This window comes from Pseudonaja textilis, chromosome 6, assembly GCF_049901715.1.
Source record: "Pseudonaja textilis isolate UNSWEBS1 chromosome 6, rPseTex1.2, whole genome shotgun sequence".
Lineage (NCBI taxonomy): Eukaryota > Metazoa > Chordata > Lepidosauria > Squamata > Elapidae > Pseudonaja > Pseudonaja textilis.
In genome coordinates this window covers 4,039,081-4,051,115 of record NC_141995.1, presented here as the reverse complement: position 1 = coordinate 4,051,115, position 12,035 = coordinate 4,039,081, and the positions used below count along the sequence as shown (strand labels likewise).

Below are 12,035 nucleotides of genomic sequence, written 5' to 3'. Positions count from 1 at the left end.
AGCATGATTTAACAACAACAACAATAATATAAAATAATAATAATATAAAATAATAATAATAATATAATATAAAATAATAATAATATAATATAAAATAATAATAATAATAATATAATATAAAATAAAATAATAATAATAATAAAAAAATGGAAGGGACCTTGTAGGTCATCTAGTCCAACCCTCTCCCCAAGCAGGAGACCCTACACCATTTCTGACAGATGGGCAGTCCAATCTCTTCTCAAAAGCCTCCAGTGATGGACCTCCCACAATTTCTGAATAACAGAGTTGGAAGGGACCTTATAGATCATCTAGTCCAACCCGCCATCCAGGGTTGCACTGGCTTTTTTGGCGGCGGCTGCACACCGCTGTCTCATGTTTAACTGGTTGTCCACTAAGACAATGGGGTCAGCCAGATTCACTTAACATTTGCAGTGATTCACTTACAAACTGTGGCGAGAGAGGTCGTCAAACGGGAAACTCACCTAACCACCGTCTCACCACAACCGTGTGACTTTCTTAATAAATCGCAGGGATCCACTTAACAACGGTGGCAAGAGAGGTCATAAAAGGGGACAAAAAACCCCTCAACCACAGTTTCGCTCGGTGACAAAAATGTTGGCCTCCCTTCTGGTTGTAAGTCGAGGACTACCTGTAGTTTGTTTTTTGTTTTTAAGCAGTTTTGCCTTAAAAATTCCTTTTAAAATATCTTGATTTTTCGGTGATTCATTTGTAAAACATCTCACAAGATACGATGGGGAAGTGAATTAAGCCCCTAAAACTTTTTTTTGAACATCCAGATTTTAGATTCCTAGCGAAAAAATAAAACTTGACTGGGTCTTCCTTTAACTCACCTTTCCTACCCTGAAAGCAGTAGTGGAATTGAAGGAAATCTGGAAGATCCGTGTAGCAGTTTGGAAGCGAAAGTACATCCCAACACTTATCTTTAAAAGATTGTAACTTAACTACCAGAGCTTTTGTCCGCGAATATATTTAATTGGAGAACATGATTGATGACACCCAGCCCGTAATTGGAGAATGTGATTGATGACACCCAGGCCGTGAACGTGCTCAATTGGAAAATCTGGTTTATGACACACCCAGGAGGGAGGGAGGAAACAGGGTCACAAGTGACTGTAAATTACGTATGCCAGAGTTGGCTTGCTGTTAGGATTCCAGCAATCACCTTAATTAAATCATGATCCTCGAGCCAAACTTCAAAAAACTTCAAAGCATTCATTAGAGGAGACATACAGGGCAGTATGTCAACCTCTAATAAATCCTTTGAAGTTTTTTGAAGTTTGGCTCGAGAATCATGATTTCATTAGGTGATTGCTGGAATCCTGACACCCCGTTCAAGCGAACCGGTAATTAAAAAAAAAATACTGCCGGTTCGGTCACGATCAGCTGTGCCACGCGATTTAGATTAGCTAGAAAGTAGGAAATCGTTGGGATTTCTTGCTTTCTGGCTAATCTAAATCGCGCGGCACAGCTGATTTTTCTGCCTCGCTGTTGTACTTACCTTCAAAATGCTTCTTTTTTTCAGCACCCAGGGAGGCTTCCCTGAGGCCCAGTAGGCAAAAAACTGGGGTGCGGAGGGAGGGGGGTTGCTGTGAAAAAAACCCCACAGAGCCATGCCCACCCAGTCACATGACCACCTGGCCACGTCCACCTAGTCACACCCATACAACCGGTAGTAAAAAAAAAAAATTGAATCCCACCACTGCCTGAAAGGGAGGGAGGAAATCCTATCCGGTCGCCATTTCAGAGATTTTCATTCAGAGAAACTGAATTCTCTCCCGGCAGCTGATGAAAAATGTCAGCGAGTCTTGTCCGGATATCACGAGGATATACAGCATCGGGAAAAGTTACCTGGGCTTGAAAATGTACGTCATGGAGATATCAGACAACCCCGGGCAGCACGAATTAGGTGAGTGACATCTCGGGATGCTCTATCCATTTTGCAGGAAGAGAGTTTAATTGGAACTTGGCTGCGGAAGACGGGGATCGTGGTTTGTTTCCGTTGTCGAGGAGCCTCTCGGCCAATTGGGTCCAAGGGTCTATCTAGTTTAGCCAGTTTCTCGACTGGGACCAATTGAGTGGACTTCAACTCCCAGAATCCCCCAGCCAGCCTTCCAGTCTCTCTTGCCGCTTTCTCCAGTGTTTCTCAATCTGGGCACGTAGGCTTCAACTCCCAGAATCCCCCAGCCAGCAAAGAATTCTGGGCGTCGAAGTCCATCCATGTCTCACTTGGCGAGGTTGAGAAACACGGCCCTTGCATGTCCCAAGGGGGCTGGGGAGCCACAAATGGGGGTCCTTAGAAGATCCCTCAAGAAACGCCCAGCTCACAAACACCCCCCCAAGATGTCATCGTCCCGGCGCCATTGCAGGAGAACCAGAGTTCCGCTACGTGGCTGGCATGCACGGCAACGAGGCGCTGGGCCGGGAGCTGGTGCTCAACCTGATGGAGTATCTCTGCCAGGAATACAAGCAGGGCAACCCTCGCGTCCGGAGGCTGGTCACCGAGACCCGGATCCACCTGATGCCCTCCATGAACCCCGACGGTTATGAGACGGCCTACAAGCTGGTGCGTGGCGCAGTGGCACGGTGTGGGTGTGGGCGTTCCGGTCTGTCTGTCTGTCCGTCCGTCCTTGGGGAGCCACCCCATTTGCTTCCTTCCTTCCTCCCTCTCTCCCTGTTTCGTTCCTTCCTTTCTTCTCATCTTCCCTTTCCTTTGCCTTCCTTCCTCCCTCTCTCCCGACCTCCTTCCTCCCTCCCTTCTTACGCCTCCCTCCCTTCCTCTTTCTATCTTTCCTTCCTTCCTTTTTCTCTTTTCTCTTTCTTTCTTCATCTCTCTCTTTCTTCCTTCCACCTTCCTTCCATTTCTTTCTTTTTCTTTTCTTTTTTTTCTTTCTCTTTCTTTTGCTTCCTTCCTTCCTCCCTCTCTCCCTGTTTCGTTCCTTCCTTTCTTCTCATCTTCCCTTTTCTTTGCCTTCCTTCCTCCCTCTCTCCCCTCCCTCCTTCCTCCCTTCTTTCTTTCACCTCCCTCCCTTCCTCTTTCTATCTTTCCTTCCTTCCTTTTTCTCTTTTCTTTTTCTTTCATCTCTTTCTTCCCTTCCTTCCCCCTTCCTTCCATTTCTTTCTTCTTCTCTGTCTTTCTCTCTCCTTCCTTCCTGCCTCCTTCCTTTTTCTCTTTCCTTTTCTCTTTCTTCTCTCTCTCTTTCCTTCCTTCCCTCCACCTTCCTTCCTTCTTTTCTTCCTTCCTTCCTTCCTTGATCCCAATGGGGGTCCCCAAACCCACTGAATCAGTCAGTATTTAAAAGCTTTTGGGGAAAAGCAGCAAAGGGGGAGCCAATCCAGGGAAGGAAATTCCATAGGGAGGGAGCCACCACTGAGAAGGCCCTGTTTCCCAGGTCCCTCCAAATGGACTTCCTTCGTTGCTGAGACCCACCGCATGTCCTGCCTTCCTGCTCTGAGGGCTGTGGAGATATAACTGGGGAGTGGATTACCGATCTCCCCCAGGCCGGTCCACCCGGAGGGCACCGGGTGTAGTCTCCAACCCTTCCTTTCTTTGGTGACTCTGCAGGGCTCAGAGCTGGCTGGCTGGGCGATGGGCCGATGGACGTACGAAGGCTTTGATCTCAACCACAACTTTGCCGACCTCAACACGGAGCTTTGGGACGCTGAGGACGCCGAGCTGGTGCCCCACAAGTTCCCCAACCACTACATCCCCATCCCGGAGGCATACACCTTCCCGAACGCCACGGTGAGTCCAGCATTCCTCAGCCAGTCAACCTTTGGCCTTCAACTCCCAGAATTCCTCAGCCAGCCATTGAGCCAGTCAGCCTTGCGGCCTTCAACTCCCAGAATTCCTCAGCCGGCCATTGAGCCAGTCAGCCTTGTGGCCTTCAACTCCCAGAATTCCTCAGCCAGCCATTGAGCCAGTCAACCTTTGGCCTTCAACTCCCAGAATTCCTCATTGAGCCAGTCAGCCTTTGGCCTTCAATTCCCAGAATTCCTCATTGAGCCAGTCAGCCTTTGGCCTTCAATTCCCAGAATTCCTCAGCCAGCCATTGAGCCAGTCAACCTTTGGCCTTCAACTCCCAGAATTCCTCAGCCAGCCATTGAGCCAGTCAGCCTTGCGGCCTTCAACTCCCAGAATTCCTCAGCCGGCCATTGAGCCAATTAGCCTTGCGGCCTTCAATTCCCAGAATTCCTCAGCCGGCCATTGAGCCAGTCAGCCTTGTAGCCTTCAACTCCCAGAATTCCTCAGCCGGCCATTGAGCCAGTCAGCCTTTGGCCTTCAACTCCCAGAATTCCTCAGCCGGCCATTGAGCCAGTCAGCCTTGTGGCCTTCAACTCCCAGAATTCCTCAGCCGGCCAGCCAGCCTTGTGGCCTTCAACGCAGGCTGAGGCATTCTGGGAGTTGAAGTCCACAAGTCTGTAAAGTTGCCCCAGGTCCCCTGGCCTAAAGGGAGGTCATCTCTGCTCTGGCTTATCCTGGACTGTTATTTTTTTTCTGCCAAGGTTGCCCCAGAAACCCGGGCGGTTATCAGCTGGATGCAGCGCTACCCCTTCGTGCTGAGCGCCAACCTTCACGGAGGGGAGTTGGTGGTGTCCTACCCCTTCGACATGACCCGCACCTACTGGAAAGCCCAGGAGCTGACCCCCACCGCGGATGACGCCGTCTTCCGATGGCTGGCCACCGTCTACGCCACCTCCAACCTGGTGATGGTAGATAGCGAACGGCGGCGGTGCCACTACGACGACTTCATGCAGGAAGGAAACATCATCAACGGAGCCAACTGGCACACCGTGCCGGGAAGTAGGTGAACGGGACGTCCTCCATGAGGACTAGCAGTACACTAAACAGACTAGCACTAAACAGAGGGTTGTCCCTTGGGTTTTTCAAGAGGCATTGCGCACGGAGGCTCGGGGAAGATGAAAATTGGGTCTCCTGGAAAGTTCCGGAAGGCTGGAAATGGGCCCATTTCTCCCCGGGCTCCAGAGGCCGTTTTCGCCCTCTTGGAGGCTCGAGGAAAGCCTCCGGAGCCCAGGAGGGCAAACACACAGACACACACACACTGCCATGGTGCAGGAGGCTGACTAGGCCACGCCCATCCAGCAACCAGGTAGAGAACCCATTGCTAAATTTTTTGAAGCCGACCTCTGCTTCACCCACCCACCCACCCACCCACCCAGAAAGGTTGGGGAACTCTACACCTGTTCTGACCCAAACCCTTTTCCAATAAAACAAACCCGAACCAAAGGGAACAGAAACCTTTTTAATGATTCTTACGAATCCCCGGTTAAAAGGCTGCCGCAAACTAATTAACTTTGATAAACACAAACCTTGCCAAAACTGTGCGAGGCTACCAAGAATAACAGATGAAAAATATTTCACAACACCAGAGTCTTCAGATACCAACTGAAGATACTGTAATGTCCACGAGGCTGAGTTTCAAAAACGTCTTTGCTTCCTGCAAAGAATGTCCGATTCACAGCTGGCTTTTATCTTCTTGAAGGAGGGGCCATCACCTTGTAGCCTTACTCCCGAGTTGCCCGTGCTGCTGCAGCTGCTCTTTCCTGCGCGCATGTGCACTTGGCACAGGCTCCTCGGGAACCTCCTCATTGCTGCTGCCAGCCCCCACAATCTCCGAAGGCAGCAGTCCACCCCCTAATGGTCCTGGCCCCTCATCTGAGTCCTCGCTCTCCTCAGCCGTTTGCACCTGCTGCTGGCTAATCACAACAGCCCCTGGGGTCAAAGAGATGCCTGCTCAGGTCTTCTTCTCTTGCAGGTATGAATGACTTCAGCTACCTGCATACCAACTGCTTTGAGGTGACCATCGAGCTCTCCTGCGACAAATTCCCGCACGCGTCGGAGCTTCCCCAGGAGTGGGAGAACAATAAGGAATCCCTGTTGCTGTACATGGAACAGGTAGGGAGGGGTCACCTGTACTGCTCGCCCTCCCTCTCCCTTGCGTTTCAACCCGGGGTCCTAATCCATAATTCATTGTCACCCTTGACCCTGGTTTTCCTCCACCCCCTGGGTGTATCGTAATTCATATTCTCCAATGGGACACATCCATAGCCAAGAATCATCAATCAGGCTCTCCAGTTGGATATTGGCACGACAAACTTCAGTCACCTAGTTGCTATCTTTGAAAACATTTATGGAATGCAGTTTCGGTTTGCAAGCTGCCGCACTGCTCCCCCCTCTGTTGGCAACTCTAAAAAGACCAGAGAAATACACTGCTCAAAAAAATAAAGGGAACACAAAAATAAGACATCCTGGATCTGAATGAATGAAATATTCTTATAAAATACTTTGTTCATTACAAAGTTGAATGTGCTGGCAACAAAAATCACACAAAAATTATCAGTGGAAATCAAATTTAGCAACCCACGGAGGTCTGGATTTGGAGTTACACTCAAAATTAAAGTGGAAAAAAAGACTATAGGCTGATCCAACTTTGATGTCCTTAAAACAAGTCAAAATGAGGCTCAGTAGCGTGTGTGGCCTCCACGTGCCTGTATGACCTCCCTACAATGCCTGGGCATGCTCCTGATGAGGTGGCAGATGGTCTCCTGAGGGATCTCCTCCCACACCTGGACTAAAGCATCCCCCAACTCCTGGACAGTCTGTGGTGCAATGTGGCGTTGGTGGATGGAGCGAGACATGATGTCCCAGATGTGCTCAATTGGATTCAGGTCTGGGGAACGGGTGGGCCAGTCCATAGCATCAATGCCTTCATCTTGCAGGAACTGTTGACACACTCCAGCCACATGAGGTCTAGCATTGTCGTGCATTAGGAGGAACCCAGGGCCGACTGCACCAGCATATGGTCTCACAAGGGGTCTGAGGATCTCGGTACCTAATCGCAGTCAGGCTACCTCTGGCGAGCACTTGGAGGGCTGTGCGGCCCCCTAAAGAAATGCCACCCCATACCATTACTGACCCACTGCCAAACCGGTCATGCTGGAGGATGTTGCAGGCAGCAGAACATTCTCCACGGCGTCTCCAGACCCTGTCACGTCTTTCACACGTGCTCAGTGTGAACCTGCTTTCATCTGTGAAGAACATAGGGCACCTATGGCGAATTTGCCAATCTTGGTGTTCTCTGGCAAATGCCAAACGTCCTGCACGGTGTTGGGCTATAAGCACAACCCCGACCTGTGGATGTCGGGCCCTCATACCGCCCTCATGGAGTGTGTTTCTGACCGTTTGAGCAGCCACATGCACATTTGTGGCCCACTGGAGGTCATTTTGCAGGGCTCTGGCAGTGCTCCTCCTGTCCCTCCTTGCACAAAGGTGGAGGTAGCGGTCCTGATGCTGGGTTGTTGCCCTCCTATGGCCTCCTCCATGTCTCCTGATGTACTGGCCTGTCTCCTGGTAGCGCCTCCATGCTCTGGACACTACGCTGACAGACACAGCAAACCTTCTTGCCACAGCTTGCATTGATGTGCCGTCCTGGATGAGCTGCATTACCTGAGCCACTTGTGAGGGTTATAGACTCCATCTCATGCTACCACTAGAGTGAAAGCACCGCCAGCATTCAAAAGTGACCAAACCATCAGCCAGAAAGCATAGGAACTGAGAAGTGGTCTGTGGTCACCACCAGCAGAACCACTCCTTTATTGGGCATATGTCTTGCTACCTGCCTCTGCTTTCCACCTGTTGTCTATTCCATTTGCACAACAGCATGTGACAGGGATTGTCAATCAGTGTTGCGACCTAAGTGGACAGTTTGATTTCACAGAAGTGTGATTGACTTGGAGTTACATTGCGTTGTTTAAGCGTTTCCTTTATTTTTTTGAGCAGTGTATTTTATGAGTTGACATTTTGCTTGTTAAAAGGTCGCCAAAAGGAATCCCGGGACACAGCAACCATCGTAAATATGAGTCACTAAGCATCTGAATTTTGATCACGTGACCACGAGGGATGCTGCAATGGTCATTAACTGTGAAAAACAGTCCTCGTTTTTTCAGTTGTCCCTTCGGTCACTGAATGAACCTCTGTAAGTCGAGGACTCCCTGTATTTCACACACAGGGTAGAAAACTCGAGAACAGCAAGATGGGATTTGGCATAGAGGAAGTCCTCAAGTTACGATCGTAATTGAGCCATAAGCCATGGCGGTCCTAAGTCGTTTTCCATCGTTAGGCAGGTCATCACGTGACTGTGCCAATTTTACAACCTTTCTTTTGTCCGACAGTCGTTAAGTGAATCACCAAGGTGGTTAAGGGAACACCACAGTCGTTAAACCAGCCCATTGTCCACAGTGAGGATTTTTTTTGGGGGGGGGGTTGCTTTTGGGCCCTAAGACAGGACTAGAACTCACTGCTGTGTGCTCTTCCAGTCTGGGGCCTTAACCCCAAAGTGCCAGCTAATCGTCTGCCTCCTTTCAGATCCACCGAGGGATTAAGGGGATCGTCCGGGACAAAGACACGGAGCAAGGCATCGCTGATGCCATCATTTCTGTTGACGGCATCAACCACGACATCAGGACAGGTACCAAAAAGTCTGGGCCTGGCCCATGTGGGCAGCCGGTGCAATGGGTCTCCCCGTTAAAACTCCTCTTCCGTTTACCAATAAGGGAGAATATTGGTAGCTCCGGGTTAAACGGAGGGTGGTTTCCTTGCAGATGTTCCATGACCCAACTAGGTAACAGCATTAGGGTTAGAAGGGAGGGGGCGTTTGCAGAGAGGAGGAGGAGGAGGAAGAGGAGGAGGAGGAGGAGGAGAAGGAGGAGGACGAGGAGGAAGGATGACTGTGGTGTCCATGGTGGTCTCTGAGCTGGGTGGCTTCCTTGCAGACATTTCATGACCTATCTAGGTAATGTCAGCAATGCTGTTCAACATTACTGATGATGTTACCTCGTTGGGTAATGAAACTTTTGGAAGAAAACTGCACCAGGGACCACACAGTCCTCCTCCTCCTCCTCCTCCTCCTCCTCCTCCTCCTCCTCCTCCTCCTCCTCCTCCTCCTCCTCTTTGAAAACCCCACTGCCTTCTAGCACTGATAATATTCCTTAGTTCGGTAATGAAATCCCAGCAAGAAAGCAACCAAGCTCAGAGAGCACCAAGGACCCCACAGTCGTCGTCCTCCTTCTCCTCCTCCTCCTCCTCCTCTTCCTCCTCCTCCTCCTCTCTGCAAACCCCACTACCTTCTAGCACTGATGATGTTACCTAGTTGGGCCACTAAATGTCTGCAAGAAAACAACCAAGCTCAGAGAGCACCAAGGACCTCAGTCGTCCTCCTCCTGTTACTGTTTTCCCCATCCTCCTTTGTTCCTCCTCCTCCTGCTCCTCTCCACAAACCCCCCAACCCTTCAAGCACTGATACTGTTCCCTAGCTGGGTAATGAAACGTCTGCCAGAAAGCAGCCAAGCTCAGACACCACTAAGCACCCTTCTTCCATTCCCCCCCCCCGGCAGCTTTCGATGGAGACTACTGGCGCCTGCTCAACCCCGGCGAGTACGAAGTGACCGCCAAGGCCGAGGGCTACCACCCCGTCACCCGGACCTGCCACGTCTCTTACGAGAACAACCCCACCCTCTGCGACTTCCGCCTGACCAAGACCCCCAAGCAGCGTCTGCGAGAGATCCTGGCCAAAGGCGGGAAGGTGCCCAAGGACCTGGCGCTGCGTCTCCGCCAGCTGCGTCTGCGCCAACTGCAGGCCCAGCGACAGGCCCAGTGAGGGCAAGGAAAGGCCACAAGGCAGCGCCCCGAGGAGGATGCGGCTCTCGGGCCCTTCTTCCACCCGGGTCCTTTCGGTTTGGGGAGGCTTGCGAGAATGCCGGCCCTCGGCCCCCCAAACGGTGAATGTGCCTCCTGGACTTTCAAAAGAACCGAGATATTCTAGCCTGGCATTTTATGGAGAAATATGGTGATAGCTTTGCAAATACCTGAACGTTTCTCTTTCCTTCCTTCCGTCCGCTCCTTTTCCCGTCTTTCGTTTCTGTTTAATTCCTCCATTTCCTTCCTTCCTTTTCTTCTTCTTCCTTCATTCCATTTTTATCCTTCCTTTTCATCTTTCCTTTCACTTTCTCCTTCTCTTACTCTTTTCTTATCATTTTCTTTCCTCTCTTCTTTGTTTCCTTTTCTTTTACCCCTTCCTTCCTTCCTCTACCCTCCCTCCCTTCCTTTCTTCCTTTCATTCTCTCATCCCCATTTCTCTCCTTCCTTCCTTCCTTCCTTCCTTCCTTCCTTCCTTCCTTCCTTCCTTCCTTCCTTCCTTCCTTCTCTCCATTTCCATTTGTTTCCATTTCTTAATTCCTCCATTTCCTTCCTTCCTTTTCTTTTTCTCCTTCCTGCATTCCATTTTATCCTTCCTTTCCATCTTTCACTTTCTCCTTCTCTTACTCTTTTCTTATCAGTTTCTTTCCTCTCTTCTTTGTTTCCTTTTCTCTTTTACCCCTTCCTTCCTTCCTCTACCCTCCCTCCCTCCTCCTCCTCCATCCTTCCTTTCCTTCTCTCATCCCCATCTCCCTCCCTCCTTCTTTCCTCTCCTTTTCCCCTCTTTTGTTTCCGTTTAATTTCTCCATTTCCTTCCTTCCTTTTTTTCTCCTTCCTTCCTTCCATTTTTACCCTTCCTTTCCATCTTTCCTTTCACTTTCTCCTTTTCTTAGCCTTTCCTTGTCATTTTCCTTCCTCTCTCTCCGTTTCCTTTTCTCTTTAACCCCTTCCTCCTCCCTCTACCTTTCCTTCCTTCCTTCCTTCCTCCTCCCTTCCTTGCTTCATCGCATCCCCATCTCCTTTCTTCCTTCCTCTCCTTTTTCCGTTTACGTTTCTTAATTCCTCCATTTTCTTTTTTACTTCTCTTTCATTCCATTTTTTCCTTCCTTTCTATCTTTCCTTTCACTTTCTCCTTCTCTTAGCCTTTCCTTCCTTATCATTTTCTTTCCCTCTGTTTCCTTTTCTTTTACCCCTTCTTTCCTCTAATTTTCCTTCCTCCTCCCTTCCTTCTCTCACCCCGATCTCCTTCCTTCCTTCCTCTCCTTTTCCCCTCTTTCGTTTACATTTCTTAATTCCTCCATTTCCTTCCTTTTCCTTTTCCACTTCCTTCCTTCATTCTTTTTTTCCTCCTTCCTTCATTCCATTTTTCCTTCCTTTCCATCTTTCCTTCATCTCTTTCTTCTTCTCTCCTCTGCCATTCCTTCCTTTATCATTTTCCTCTACCTTTCCTTCCTCTGTTTCTTTTTCTCTTTCCTTCCTTCCTTCCTTGCCATTCCGACAAGCTTTCTTCTCTTATTACTTCATCTCTCCCACAGTTGAATTCCAGACACAAAAAACTGAAGATGCAGGAATATCACAGCTAAAAGAGTACAGGCAGTCCTTGGCTTACGACCACAACTGAGCCCCAAAATTTCTGCTGTTAAGCGAGACGTTTATTAAGTGAGTTTTGTGGCCTTTCTTGCTGCAGTGGTTAAACACATCGCTGCAGTTCTTAAGTTAGCAACATGGTCATTAAGTGAATCTGGCTTCCCCGCTGACTTTGCTTGTCCGAAGGTCGCAAAAGGGGATCACATGACACACACACACACCCAGGACACCGCAGCCGTCGTAACTATGAGTTGCCAAGCCTCCGAATTTTGATCACGTGGCCATGGGGACACCGCAACGGTCGTAAGTGTGAAAAACGGTCCTTGGTCCCATTTTTTTCCAGGGCCATTTTGGTCACTAAACAAACGGTTGTAAGTTCAGGACTACCTGTACACCTTCTACAACTTAGTCCCCTACCCCACTTCACCCCCCACAACTCTGCATTCTACACCGTTTTCTTAAGCCCCGCGAATGGGAATGACCCCAAAATAGGTCACAGCTTTGCATCCGCCAGGCTGGTCCTGGCGGGACCGGCTGCCTGTTTCTCCGGATCCGGAAGTCACGGGGGTGTTTGCCAAGAAACATTTGGGTCGGGGAAGGAGAATCCTGGCGTATGATGAGAATGGCTTCCATGAAAATTGCCGCTTCCTTGCGAGTCAAGGGGCATTCAAAGAGTTTTTACCAAATAAATCCTTTGGATATTTAATCTTTCCCA

General features: G+C 49.5%; 1 protein-coding gene across 1 annotated transcript in view; it reads left to right on the top strand.

Moving 5' to 3' along the window:
- Window positions 1-12,035, top strand: part of CPXM1 (carboxypeptidase X, M14 family member 1) — a 31,371-nt gene extending 19,336 nt beyond the window's left edge. The window contains exons 8-14 of the mRNA XM_087935691.1: window positions 1,804-1,927; window positions 2,388-2,584; window positions 3,584-3,763; window positions 4,525-4,822; window positions 5,796-5,935; window positions 8,405-8,507; window positions 9,433-12,035. Of these exons, the coding sequence (XP_087791817.1) occupies window positions 1,804-1,927; window positions 2,388-2,584; window positions 3,584-3,763; window positions 4,525-4,822; window positions 5,796-5,935; window positions 8,405-8,507; window positions 9,433-9,695 (1,305 nt within the window). The 3' untranslated portion in view covers window positions 9,696-12,035. The remainder of the gene's footprint in view (window positions 1-1,803; window positions 1,928-2,387; window positions 2,585-3,583; window positions 3,764-4,524; window positions 4,823-5,795; window positions 5,936-8,404; window positions 8,508-9,432) is intronic.